This window comes from Lactuca virosa, chromosome 3 (genome assembly GCF_052849685.1).
Source record: "Lactuca virosa cultivar CGN04683 chromosome 3, Lactuca_virosa_CGN04683_v6, whole genome shotgun sequence".
In the NCBI taxonomy this organism is placed as follows: domain Eukaryota; kingdom Viridiplantae; phylum Streptophyta; class Magnoliopsida; order Asterales; family Asteraceae; genus Lactuca; species Lactuca virosa.
The window spans coordinates 90,378,710-90,390,602 of NC_136428.1; the positions used below are offsets into that span (position 1 = coordinate 90,378,710).

General features: G+C 30.1%; 1 protein-coding gene and 1 pseudogene across 4 annotated transcripts; both read left to right on the forward strand.

Annotated features, from left to right (window-relative positions):
• Nucleotides 1-323: 323 nt before the first annotated feature.
• On the forward strand, nucleotides 324-11,092 carry LOC145166163 (frataxin, mitochondrial-like). Of its 4 annotated transcripts, none has more exons than XM_079085088.1 (6): nucleotides 324-425; nucleotides 9,497-9,807; nucleotides 10,115-10,187; nucleotides 10,301-10,348; nucleotides 10,443-10,537; nucleotides 10,774-11,092. In XM_079085088.1, the coding sequence occupies exons 2-6, from the start codon at nucleotides 9,557-9,559 to the stop codon at nucleotides 10,901-10,903; spliced, it is 597 nt and encodes a 198-aa protein (XP_078941214.1). In that variant the 5' UTR covers nucleotides 324-425; nucleotides 9,497-9,556; the 3' UTR covers nucleotides 10,904-11,092. The 4 variants fall into 4 exon arrangements, with proteins under 4 accessions (XP_078941214.1, XP_078941215.1, XP_078941212.1 ...); XM_079085089.1 differs by lacking the exon at nucleotides 324-425 and adding an exon at nucleotides 8,243-8,355; XM_079085086.1 differs by lacking the exon at nucleotides 324-425 and adding an exon at nucleotides 8,854-9,089.
• LOC145163812 (frataxin, mitochondrial-like) lies at nucleotides 914-2,354 on the forward strand (annotated as a pseudogene).
• Nucleotides 11,093-11,893: the final 801 nt, after the last annotated feature.

Consider the following 11,893-nt stretch of genomic DNA (forward strand, 5'->3'; position numbering starts at 1 on the left):
AAATTTATAATTCAAATAAATTTTTCGTTTGATCATTTGTATTTAACATTTTATTTTAATGAAACCCTATACAGCTAGTGGATTAATAAGATAAGAAAAATGTTTGTGAAAATGCATAAAATAAAAACGGATTGTTTTGTTTTTAGTTTTAAAAACGGATTGTTTCGTTTTTAGTTTTACATAATAGAAGCCCAACTTATGGAGCTTTTAATTTCATTTTCTATTTTATATTCTAAAATGAGTAAAATCCCCAAAACTAAATTGTTCTGCCCTAATTCTTTAATCTTTATTGTCAACAATCGAATACCTTTCTATAGCTCTTGTCTCCCTTCTCCACTCTCCGGCGAACCAGCTACGTTATTAGGCGTCGGCAGGAAGGCACTAGCGACTGGAGAGGCGTTGGATTCACCGGTTTAACTTTTAAGGTATACACATTCCAAACCCAGTAGTTACTATTTTATCTTTGCAAATCCATCTGAATCTCAATCTAAACTTGAGGCTCATAACATTAGATCATTGAGTAACTTTAGGTTCAGAAAAATTACTTGGTATTTCCTCATGGCTTATGTTACTCTCTCCTTTCTATTAGTTGGATAAGCCATTCGATTCTATTAAGCAATATTGCATTGTTGAGTAGATTGGATTATGACAAGAATATCTAGATTTTCAAAATTATTGTTGTAGGTGACTCTCATATCATCAAATTTCTCCCTGGAGAGAACCGAAAAGTCTTCTGTTATGTTTAATAGACTTAATCTGTTCCCATTATCGCATTAGTGTCTCAAATTTAATCCTCTTTCTAATGAGACATGCATCTCTTCTGATATGTTTAATCTGCTTCCATTATCAGAATCATCAGGTGTTGGTGCATATACACCTTGAGGCTTGAGTTCAAAACCACCAAAAAGCAAAAATGACTTCTTCTTCTTCAAAGTTCCTGAGAAGGTTATCCACATCTCTCAATTCCATACAGAACCACTCACGTTTCTTATCGTCTTCTTCAAATTCTAGAATAGTTCTTGAACATTTGAGTTTTGATCTTCATCCTTCTTCTTCCCTTTCATATAATGATAACCATAGTCGTATTGGTAGTAGAGATTTTTGCTCTCAGACTTCTAATTTGAACCAAGTTCTTTCTCAAGGACCTGCTGCCATTGATTACATGTTCGTAATTTTAGCTTATTTTACATACGTGTGATCAGCTATATATTTGAACTTCTTAATGTAATTGTAATCCTACTTCTTGCTTAATATAATCCTAGTGTGGATGGAGTAATACTAGAAAAAAAAAGTGATATTTAGTTCATGAAACTGCTACATCTTAAACCATTTATTTAAAATTTACTTTTTTTATATGCATCTAATTAATAGGGAAGATATAATAAACAAATCAATCAAATGACTTGCATTTTGTAACCTGATACATTTAAAAAATTAGTAATAGGCTAATAATAATAGCTATGTGCATGCAGTTCACAAACTAGCCGATGCAACAATTCATGATTTATTAGAGAAGATAGAGGTAATATTTTTGGTGTAAAGTCCTTAAAAAAATTCTCATGTTCAAATTTGCAAGAATTAAAAATCATGCATTTTGATAATCGAGTGTTTTTCAACCTTATTTAACATAACATGAATATGGTGATTCTGTTGACATTGATGGTTTTGACATAGACCATGGGGTTAGATATGACTTATGATAATAAATTAATTTTCTTTAATATGTTGATCAATTATTTATGATTAAAAAAAATTGTTTTGAATTTTAATTTACAGAACCAAGTTTTAACTGTGAAATTTGGTGATTTGGGAACATATGTGTTGAACAAACAGACGCCAAATAGATAGATTTGGATGTCTTCACCTGTCAGGTACCTACCAACTCCCATATTCATCTGTGTTTTATTAAAAGACCAAAATACCCTTGGTTTAAGAAATGGTATACAATTGAATATTTAGTTGGAAGTTGGAACATATACTACATAGATTATATATATGTTTGAGTTTCTCCTATAATTATAATTGAATATCTAGTAGTGAAGATGAGGGTTACTTTTGGGCAGGGTCTTTTTTGTCTTTTAACATGTGTTGACTTAATATGAATGCAGTGGTCCTTCGAGGTTTGACTGGGATCAAAATGGTGAAGGTTGGATATACAGGAGGACAAAGGCTAAACTTCTAGAAACACTTGAAAATGAAATACATCAATTATGTGGTGAGCCCATAAGACTTTCTTGAATGCCACGTGGTATGTTAATGTTATAGGTTTACAGTTTTGAAGTCAATCTTCTTCTGCTATTGTTCCTAGTATCCAATTGTATCGCATGCAATAAAAGTTGTACATTGTTGTGGTTTTGTTGACTATATACTTAAAGTTAAATACTTTGAAAGAAATGTATTACTACCATTGAAGAGACATTAGGTCAAGACGGATTCTTTTGAAAATTGGAAGTGAGTGGACAATTCAAAGAAGAGAAAATAAATTTGGTTTTTAGATTAGAAAATTGTCAAAATAGTTACATAGTTTAAATAATTTAATTTCATATTTAAAACAATTTATGATTTTTTTCTGTAAGTTTTTATTATGTTATTATGTGTCATTATATGTCATTTAGGACTTGTTGTGTCTCGGGACTTCATTCGTGCAACTTCTCATCCTTACACGCATACCCGTTTGAATCACCCACATCAGGTGAGTTCATACCCCGTAATGAATCTTTTAACTGTTTTAAATGCTTTTAAGGGGGGGGGGGGGAGGGGGGAATACAAGTTGAACAGAATGTTAATTGTGTAATTGTTTGTTATAAACATCTTTCAAAATGTTACTTATGTCTTCAATAAGTGGTCAAAACATTTCAAAAGCTATTTTACAGTTATGTTGCTTTATAGTTTAACAAAACTCCGTTTTTAAAGTACACACATAACTGAGTAGTAAAATGAGTCTTTTCAATAACAGTTCAAGTAGAATACTAGTAAACTATAATAGGTATAGTTTAGAGGTTCATTTCATACTAGATACAATACACGATAACAGAAAGAACATACTAAGATACTATAACAAGAGAAAGTACTAAGATACTATAACAAGAGAAAGTACTAAGATACTATAACAGAACGAACATACTAAGATGCTATAGCATGGAACACTTACAGGATCTAATTATACCAATGAATCACTAACGCGTTGTTCTAAACAAAAGGTGATAGTTATATTGGGTATACATATAATTTTAATGTGGATGTTCACGGCTTGCAATTGATTGCAGAGGTCGCATGTGGATCCCATAATCTTTTGACAGGGAGAGCGTTTAGTATGGGATCTAGCCATCACATTATACCTTAATACTCAATTTAAGGCAATTAGTACAATAGTAGTCACTTTATACAATACTACAGTACTTACATTTTACAAACGACAAATAGAGCAGTCGGGTCTAGTACATTCAGTAGAAAAGGACCATAATGCTAACCTTATGATTCCTTAATGTATACATCAAGAGATATATATAAATAGGATCCAACAGGTAATAGGATGTGTGCTTTCCGCTTCATTTCATGTTCCTTGTTTGGTTGTGGGCTTACAACAGATTCACCCAACCTATTATCTATTCGATTTTAATTATATATATGTTCCGTACACATTAAGTCATCATAAAGGGTACCAGGTATGGGTCAAGTCATAGGACACTAATTCAATGCACAGTCTTCTAATACAAAGCATACTTTTCAAAACAGAACTTTTGGTACTCAAAGCTAGAAACTCACCAGTAAAGGGTTTAATCCATTTTATTAAACCAGTGTAGACTTAAAGGACTTTAGGTGTTTGACTCTATAATACCTTAGTTTATACATCACGGTTATATATCATTAATACACAACAGGTAGTTGGATGTGTGCTTTCCGCCTTATTTCCTGTTCCTTGTTTGGTTGCGGGCTTAGGGCAGATTCATCCAATCAACTATCTATTCGATATTAGATTATATATAGTCAGTATAAACTAAGTGATTATAGAAGTAGTCACTATTTTATTATAAGAAATAAGGGTTTTCTTAAAGGATCTTTTCATTAAATATAAAGGAACTATTACAATTAACTCCATGAGTAACAAGTGAATACACCAAGGTTATATACAACGAGGACCTAACAAACAATGGGATGTGTGTTATCCGCCTTACCTCCTGTTCCTTGTTTGGTTGTGGACTTAGGGCAGATGCACACAATCAATTGTTTGTTTACTCTGAGTTTTATATAACTTGTATCCATTTAGTACTCATAGAAAGGATTGTAGAATCATTTTTATGTATCTTTCATCAAATTAGGAAATATAGGATTTTCTAGAGGAACAGACGAACTTTTCTAAAAAACGTATAACTTACTACATTTCAACTTCACTTTTCAACAACTTTCTACAACTTACTTACATCACTAAAATCTTATGAACTCACCAGCTTAATTGCTGATAAACTCTTTCAAATAACTTGTATTCTCAGGAAACTAGTAGACAGGTACTCGCGCTGGGAATTCAGAAGATGGAGCAGTTTAGCTTCAAGTCTTGTTTTGTTATGTGCTTATGTACTCTATGTTTTGTGAACACATACTTTGTAAACACTTTCTTTCTAAATAAAATGGTTGTTCATTACTTGCTTACTATGATACATGTCTTGTGATACTAAACATGACGTCCTCCACCCCCGAACGTTTCCGTCGTTCCTGTTTTGGGGTGTGACAAAAGGTGATCAGATACTCTTTTTTCTTTCTTTTTCTCTCTTTTTATTAAAAAAAAGTAGGTTGATGTTACTGTAACTAATGAAGAACAAGATGAACAGATAGAACATGAAGAACATAAAGATGAATAAAAAAACAACCCACAAGTGAAAAAAGTTCTTTAAAAAAGAGTTTCAAGAAGGATTGTGGAGAAAAATCTAAATATATTAATAAAGAAAATAAAACCAATAAAAAGAAACTTGTGTCCTCTCCTAAATCAAAGAAGAGTTCCAATGAAGAATGGAAGAATATAAAGTCAATAAGTCAGAGACTACAAAAGGTGAAGGCCTCCACAACAATAATCTGATTATCTTCTCAACAATCATACCTTACACCTCATAATCGATGAGGTATGTATATATTCCTCCCAAATTTGTTTCTAATTTAAATTGATTACAAGTTAAGAACACATAAGTTTTAAATTAATCTATATTGCTTTTAAAGAGTTGATTGTTGCACACATGAGTTACCATTGAAGTGAAATATACCAATATGTAACTTCAAAATCAACATCAATCTTTGATATTGGGTAAAATAAAGCTGGTAATTTCTACCTCTTTTGATACTATTTTATTACAGAACTAAGCTACCGATATAGAACAGAAAATCAGTCGAATGTTGACAAGAGATGAGAGCTTCAATTGCATGGTTTCATATTGGTCTGATCTTCATGGTCTCTTATACAAGGCACTCCCTGTAGATATATTCCTCTGGAGTCATTTGTTTCTATCATTACATGTATATGATGACAATAAATCTTTTAAAGTTCAATGTAAAGAACCTCAAATGGGAAAAATGGCTGAGATTCTTGGTGATTATTTAGTTGCAGCAGATGGTTGTTTGTCTTCAATTTGCCAGATATTCCCTCCTGACCTCAAATTAAGGGTTGTAATCCAAGATGAATTTGAAGTATCTTAACATATTTCTACCAAGTTTTTTCTATTTGTTTATTAACGTAAAGATAACAATGGTGTTTATTAATAGCAACCTATTTTTTAATATGCAGGTTATTAGCATCTTACTTTCTTTCTTTCCTTTTGTATTTAAAAATGGTATAATTGGTAATTTGAAAACCATGTAAATTTTTTGACAAGGATGATCTTTTTCGCCCACTGATTTTTTTTCAAGTTGTATGATAAGGAAGAAATTACAAGTAGTAGTAATCTACTTTTGATAAATATGCAGGTTAATATCAACTTACTTTATTTCTGTCTTTCTGAATTTAGGAATGTTATAATTTGTAAATTGACCATTGGTGCTTGATGTTTATAAATTTGTTATTACTTATTAGCAATGGGTATTATAGATCGAAATGAAAGTGCGATATTGTAATAATAAAAAAATTGAAAGTATGTTGTTTTTTCTTATTATAGCATTTGTCTTTCATTTCCTCCCATTACAATAAGTCCTTTCGTTTATTTTATTTTATAGCAGTTGCAAACTACATATAGTATTTTTTTTGTTATAACCGTGGATTTCCACGGGTTTAAACCTAGTAATTAATATATTTATTACACGGGTCTGACAACTAAACACATAATTTTATTTTATTTTTTGCATGCTTTTTATTTTTCTCATACTTTTTACTTATTTCAAATTTCAAATTCAAAAAAAATTTCCGTTTAATTATTTGTATTTAACATTTTATTTTAATGAAACCCTATACAACTAGTGAATTAATACGTAAGAAAAATGTTTGTGAAAATGCAGTAAAAACGGATTGTTTTGTTTTTAGTTTTACATAATAGAAGCTCGGAGCTTTTAATTTCATTTTTCTATTTTATATTCTAAAATGAGTAAAATCCCCAAAACTAAATTGTTCGGCCCTAATTCTTTAATCTTTACCGTCAACAATTTCAAATTGTTCAGCCCTAATTTTTTATTTTTCTCATATTTTTTACTTATTTCAAATTTCAAATTCAATAAAAATTTCCGTTTAATTATTTGTATTTAACATTTTATTTTAATGAAACCCTATACAACTAGTGAATTAATATCGTAAGAAAAATGTTTGTGAAAATGCATAAAATAAAAACGGATTGTTTTGTTTTTAGTTTTACATAATAGAAGCCCAACTTATGGAGCTTTTAATTTCATTTTCTATTTTATATTCTAAAATGAGTAAAATCCCCAAAACTAAATTGTTCAGCCCTAATTCTTTAATCTTTACCGTCAACAATTTCAAATTGTTCGGCCCTAATTTTTTATTTTTCTCATAATTTTTACTTAAATTTCAAATTCAAAAAAATTTTCCATTTAATTATTTGTGTTTAACATTTTATTTTAATGAAACCCTATACAGCTAGTGAATTAATACGTAAGAAAAATGATTGTGAAAATGCATAAAATAAAAACGGATTGTTTTGTTTTTAGTTTTACATAATAGAAGCCCAACTTATGGAGCTTTTAATTTCATTTTCTATTTTATATTCTAAAATGAGTAAAATCCTCAAAACTAAATTGTTCAGCCCTAATTCTTTAATCTTTACCGTCAACAATTTCAAATTGTTCGGCCCTAATTTTTTATTTTTCTCATAATTTTTACTTATTTCAAATTTCAAATTCAAAAAAATTTTCGTTTAATTATTTGTATTTAACATTTTATTTTAATGAAACCCTATACAGCTAGTGAATTAATATCGTAAGAAAAATGTTTGTGAAAATGCATAAAATAAAAACGGATTGTTTTGTTTTTAGTTTTACATAATAGAAGCCCAACTTATGGAGCTTTTAATTTCATTTTCTATTTTATATTCTAAAATGAGTAAAATCCTCAAAACTAAATTGTTCAGCCCTAATTCTTTAATCTTTACCGTCAACAATTTCAAATTGTTCAGCCCTAATTTTTTATTTTTCTCATAATTTTACTTAAATTTCAAATTTAAAAAAATTTTCCGTTTAATTATTTGTATTTAACATTTTATTTTAATGAAACCCTATACAGCTAGTGAATTAATACGTAAGAAAAATGTTTGTGAAAATGCATAAAATAAAAACGGATTGTTTTGTTTTTAGTTTTACATAATAGAAGCCCAACTTATGGAGCTTTTAATTTCATTTTCTATTTTATATTCTAAAATGAGTAAAATCCCCAAAACTAAATTGTTCAGCCCTAATTCTTTAATCTTTACCGTCAATAATTTCAAATTGTTCAGCCCTAATTTTTTATTTTTCTCATAATTTTTACTTATTTTAAATTTCAAATTCAAAAAAATTTTCCGTTTAATTATTTGTATTTAACATTTTATTTTAATGAAACACTATACAGCTAGTGAATTAATATCGTAAGAAAAATATTTGTGAAAATGCATAAAATAAAAACGGATTGTTTTGTTTTTAGTTTTACATAATAGAAGCCCAACTTATGGAGCTTTTAATTTCATTTTCTATTTTATATTCTAAAATGAGTAAAATCCCCAAAACTAAATTGTTCAGCCCTAATTCTTTAATCTTTACTGTCAACAATCGAATACCTTTCTGTAGCTCTTGTCTCCCTTCTCCACTCTCCAGCGAACCAGCTCCGTTATTAGGCGTCGGCATGAAGGCACTAGCGACTGGAGAGGTGTTGGATTCACCGGTTTAACTTTTAAGGTATACACATTCCAACCCCAGCAGTTACTATTTTATCTTTGCAAATCCATCTGAATCTCAATCTAACAAATTTATTACAAACTTGAGGCTCATAACATTACATCATAAATCACCGAGTGACTTTAGGTTCAGAAAAATTACTTGGTATTTCCTCATGGCTTATGTTACTCTCTCATTTCTATTAGTTGGATAAGCCATTCGATTCTATTAAGCAATATTGCATTGTTGAGTAGATTGGATTAGGACAAGAATATCTAGATTTTCAAAGTTATTGTTGTAGGTGACTCTCATATCATCAAATTTCTCCCTGGAGAGAACCGAAAAGTCTTCTGATACATTTAATAGACTTAGGGCTGTTTGTTTAGCTCTTATCGCCTCTTAACAAAAGGCAAATATGAATCTGTCCGATTAAGAGCGTTTGTTTAAATTTTATTTTGACATCTGAACCTTAATTTTGTCACCTATTCGGTCAGACATTGAGATGGATCTGAATAAAAAAAAAAAGTACGCGTGTGCCCTTCCTCAATATTTCATCCGCTTCTTTTTTCCCCTTTCTAGTTTCTACTCCATCGATCCTCATTCCTTCTCCTACCTCTCGATTTCTTCTGCAACAAGCGGCTCCACTGGTTCGCCGACAGCCTCCGCCACAGACGAAGCCACCGACATCCTCCGCCATAGACGAGCCGCCGACAACTTCCTCTTGCCTCCGCCAACGACTCCGACTTATGTTGTAGGTACATCGATTCTTCTTTTTTTCCCATGAAAATCGATAGGTTGCTCCGAGCGTGCTCCCAGTTTGTTGTTACGTTGCTTAAAGCCCTAGAGGTTGTTGTTGATTAAAAACCCTATGGGATATTAGAACCCAAGAACATCAGTTATGGTTTTGGACCTTTTGGATGAGTTGAAGGTTTTTTGTTATGATATATTTTGTTTTGGTGGGTATAAAAATAATTAAATTCCATGAATGTTTATGTTTGGTTTACCAAAATTTTCTGTTTATCCATGTTGAACATGGATGGCAATTGATTGTCGATTATTGTGGCTTCTGTTTATCCATTATCGCATTAGTGTCTCAAATTTAATCCTCTTTCTAATGAGACATGCATCTCTTCTGATATGTTTAATCTGCTTCCATTATCAGAATCAGGTGTTGGTGCATATACACCTTGAGGCTTGAATTCAAAACCACCAAAAAGCAAAAATGGCTTCTTCTTCTTCAAAGTTCCTGAGAAGGTTATCCACATCTCTCAATTCCATACAGAACCACTCACGTTTCTTATCGTCTTCTTCAAATTCTAGAATAGTTCTTGAACATTTGAGTTTTGCTCTTCATCCTTCTTCTTCCCTTTCATATAATGATAACCATAGTCGTATTGGTAGTAGAGATTTCTGCTCTCAGACTTCTAATTTGAACCAAGTTCTTTCTCAAGGACCTGCTGCCATTGATTACAGGTTCGTAATTTTAGCTTATTTTACATACATGTGATCAGCTATATATTTGAACTTCTTAATGTAATTGTAATCCTACTTCTTGCTTAATATAATCCTAGTGTGGATGGAGTATACTAGAAAAAAAAAGTGATATTTAGTTCATGAAACTGCTACATCTTAAACCATTGACTTAAAATTTACTTTTTTTATATGCATCTAATTAATAGGGAAGATATACTAAACAAATCAATCAAATGACTTGCATTTTGTAACCTGATACATTTAAAAAATTTGTATTAGGCTAATAATAATACCTATATGCATGCAGTTCTTTGCTACAGGAGGATGAATTTCACAAACTAGCCGATGCAACAATTCATGATTTATTAGAGAAGATAGAGGTAATATTTTTGGTGTAAAGTCATTAAAAAAATTCCCATGTTCAAATTTGCAAGAATTAAAAATCATGCATTTTGATAATCTGAGTGTTTTTCAACCTTATTTAACATAACAGGAATATGGTGATTCTGTTGACATTGATGGTTTTGACATAGACTATGGGGTTAGTTATGACTTATGATAATAAATTAATTTTCTTTAATATGTTGATCAATTATTTATGATAAAAAAAAATTGTTTTGAATTTTAATTTACAGAACCAAGTTTTAACTGTAAAGTTTGGTGATTTGGGAACATATGTGCTGAACAAACAGACGCCAAATAGACAGATTTGGATGTCTTCACCTGTCAGGTACCTACCAACTCCCATATTCTTCTGTGTTTTATTAAAAGACCAAAATACCCTTGGTTTAAGAAATGGCATACAATTGAATATTTAGTTGGAAGTTGGAACATATACTACATAGATTATATATATATTTGAGTTTCTCCTATAATTATAATTGAATATCTAGTAGTGAAGATGAGGGTTACCTTTGGGCAGGGTTTTTTTGTCTTTTAACATGTGTTGACTTAATATGAATGCAGTGGTCCTTCGAGGTTTGACTGGGATCAAAATGATGAAGGTTGGATATACAGGAGGACAAAGGCTAAACTTCTAGAAACACTTGAAAATGAGATACATCAATTATGTGGTGAGCCTATAAGACTTTCTTGAATGCCACGTGGCATGTTAATGTTATAGGTTTACAGTTTTGAAGTCAATCTTCTTCTGCTATTGTTCCTAGTATCTATTTGTATCGCATGCAATAAAAGTTGTACATTGCTGTGGATTTGTTGACTATATACTTAAAGTTAAATACTTTGAAAGAAATGTATTACTACCATTGAAGAGACATTAGGTCAAGACGGATTCTTTTGAAAATTGGAAGTGAGTGGACAATTCAAAGAAAGGGAAAATCAATTTTATTTTAGATTTGAAAAATGTCAAAATAGTTACATAGTTTAAATAATTTAATTTCATATGCTGATAATTAATGTGAAATTTTATTAATAAGAATAAATGTAAGCAACTTTTAAATGGTTTGACGAAATTGGAATTCATGATACCATTATCTAATCATTAGATAACATGGTGTTATATGATTGTTCCTCTGGTTGTAATATTATGAATATTTAGGAGGTGTTTGGGATTGCTTATTTAAAACATTTTATGATTTTTTTTTATGTAAGTTTTTATTATGTTATTTTCAATGGTTAACATTTCAAAAACTTTATTTTTGTCACATCAGATGTGCACAAACCTTTTACTAATCAAAAACTTTTTGTTATAAATTTGTGCCAATGGTTAAAAATTAAGGTACTTATTAACGTATCTTTATCTTTTTCATATGTTATTTAAACTATCCTTATATGATTTTCTAAATTTTTTAGTCTACGACATACTTTTTTTGAAAATAATGTTAGGTCGTATTAATATTAATATTATAACATATAAGAAAACGATTAAATAGTATGTGTAATAATGTTTTTTAATCTTTATTTTTTTTATCATTTTGAAAAAAGTTAACAATTAGATTTTATGATAAAATGTCTACAAAATATTCAAACTAGTTTGTATATTTAGTCAAATAGATTAAAATAATATATAATTATAACTATGGTGTAAAATAAATTGTTATGAAATATAAAAACCAGAATGGACAAG

Coding starts and splice junctions, on each gene's coding strand:
- LOC145166163 (XM_079085088.1), top strand. CDS start 9,557: ATGGCTTCTTCTTCTTCAAAGTTCCTGAGAAGGTTATCCACATCTCTC. Junction 9,808..10,114: donor CCTGCTGCCATTGATTACAG/GTTCGTAATTTT, acceptor ATATGCATGCAG/TTCTTTGCTACAGGAGGATG. Junction 10,188..10,300: donor ATTTATTAGAGAAGATAGAG/GTAATATTTTTG, acceptor TTAACATAACAG/GAATATGGTGATTCTGTTGA.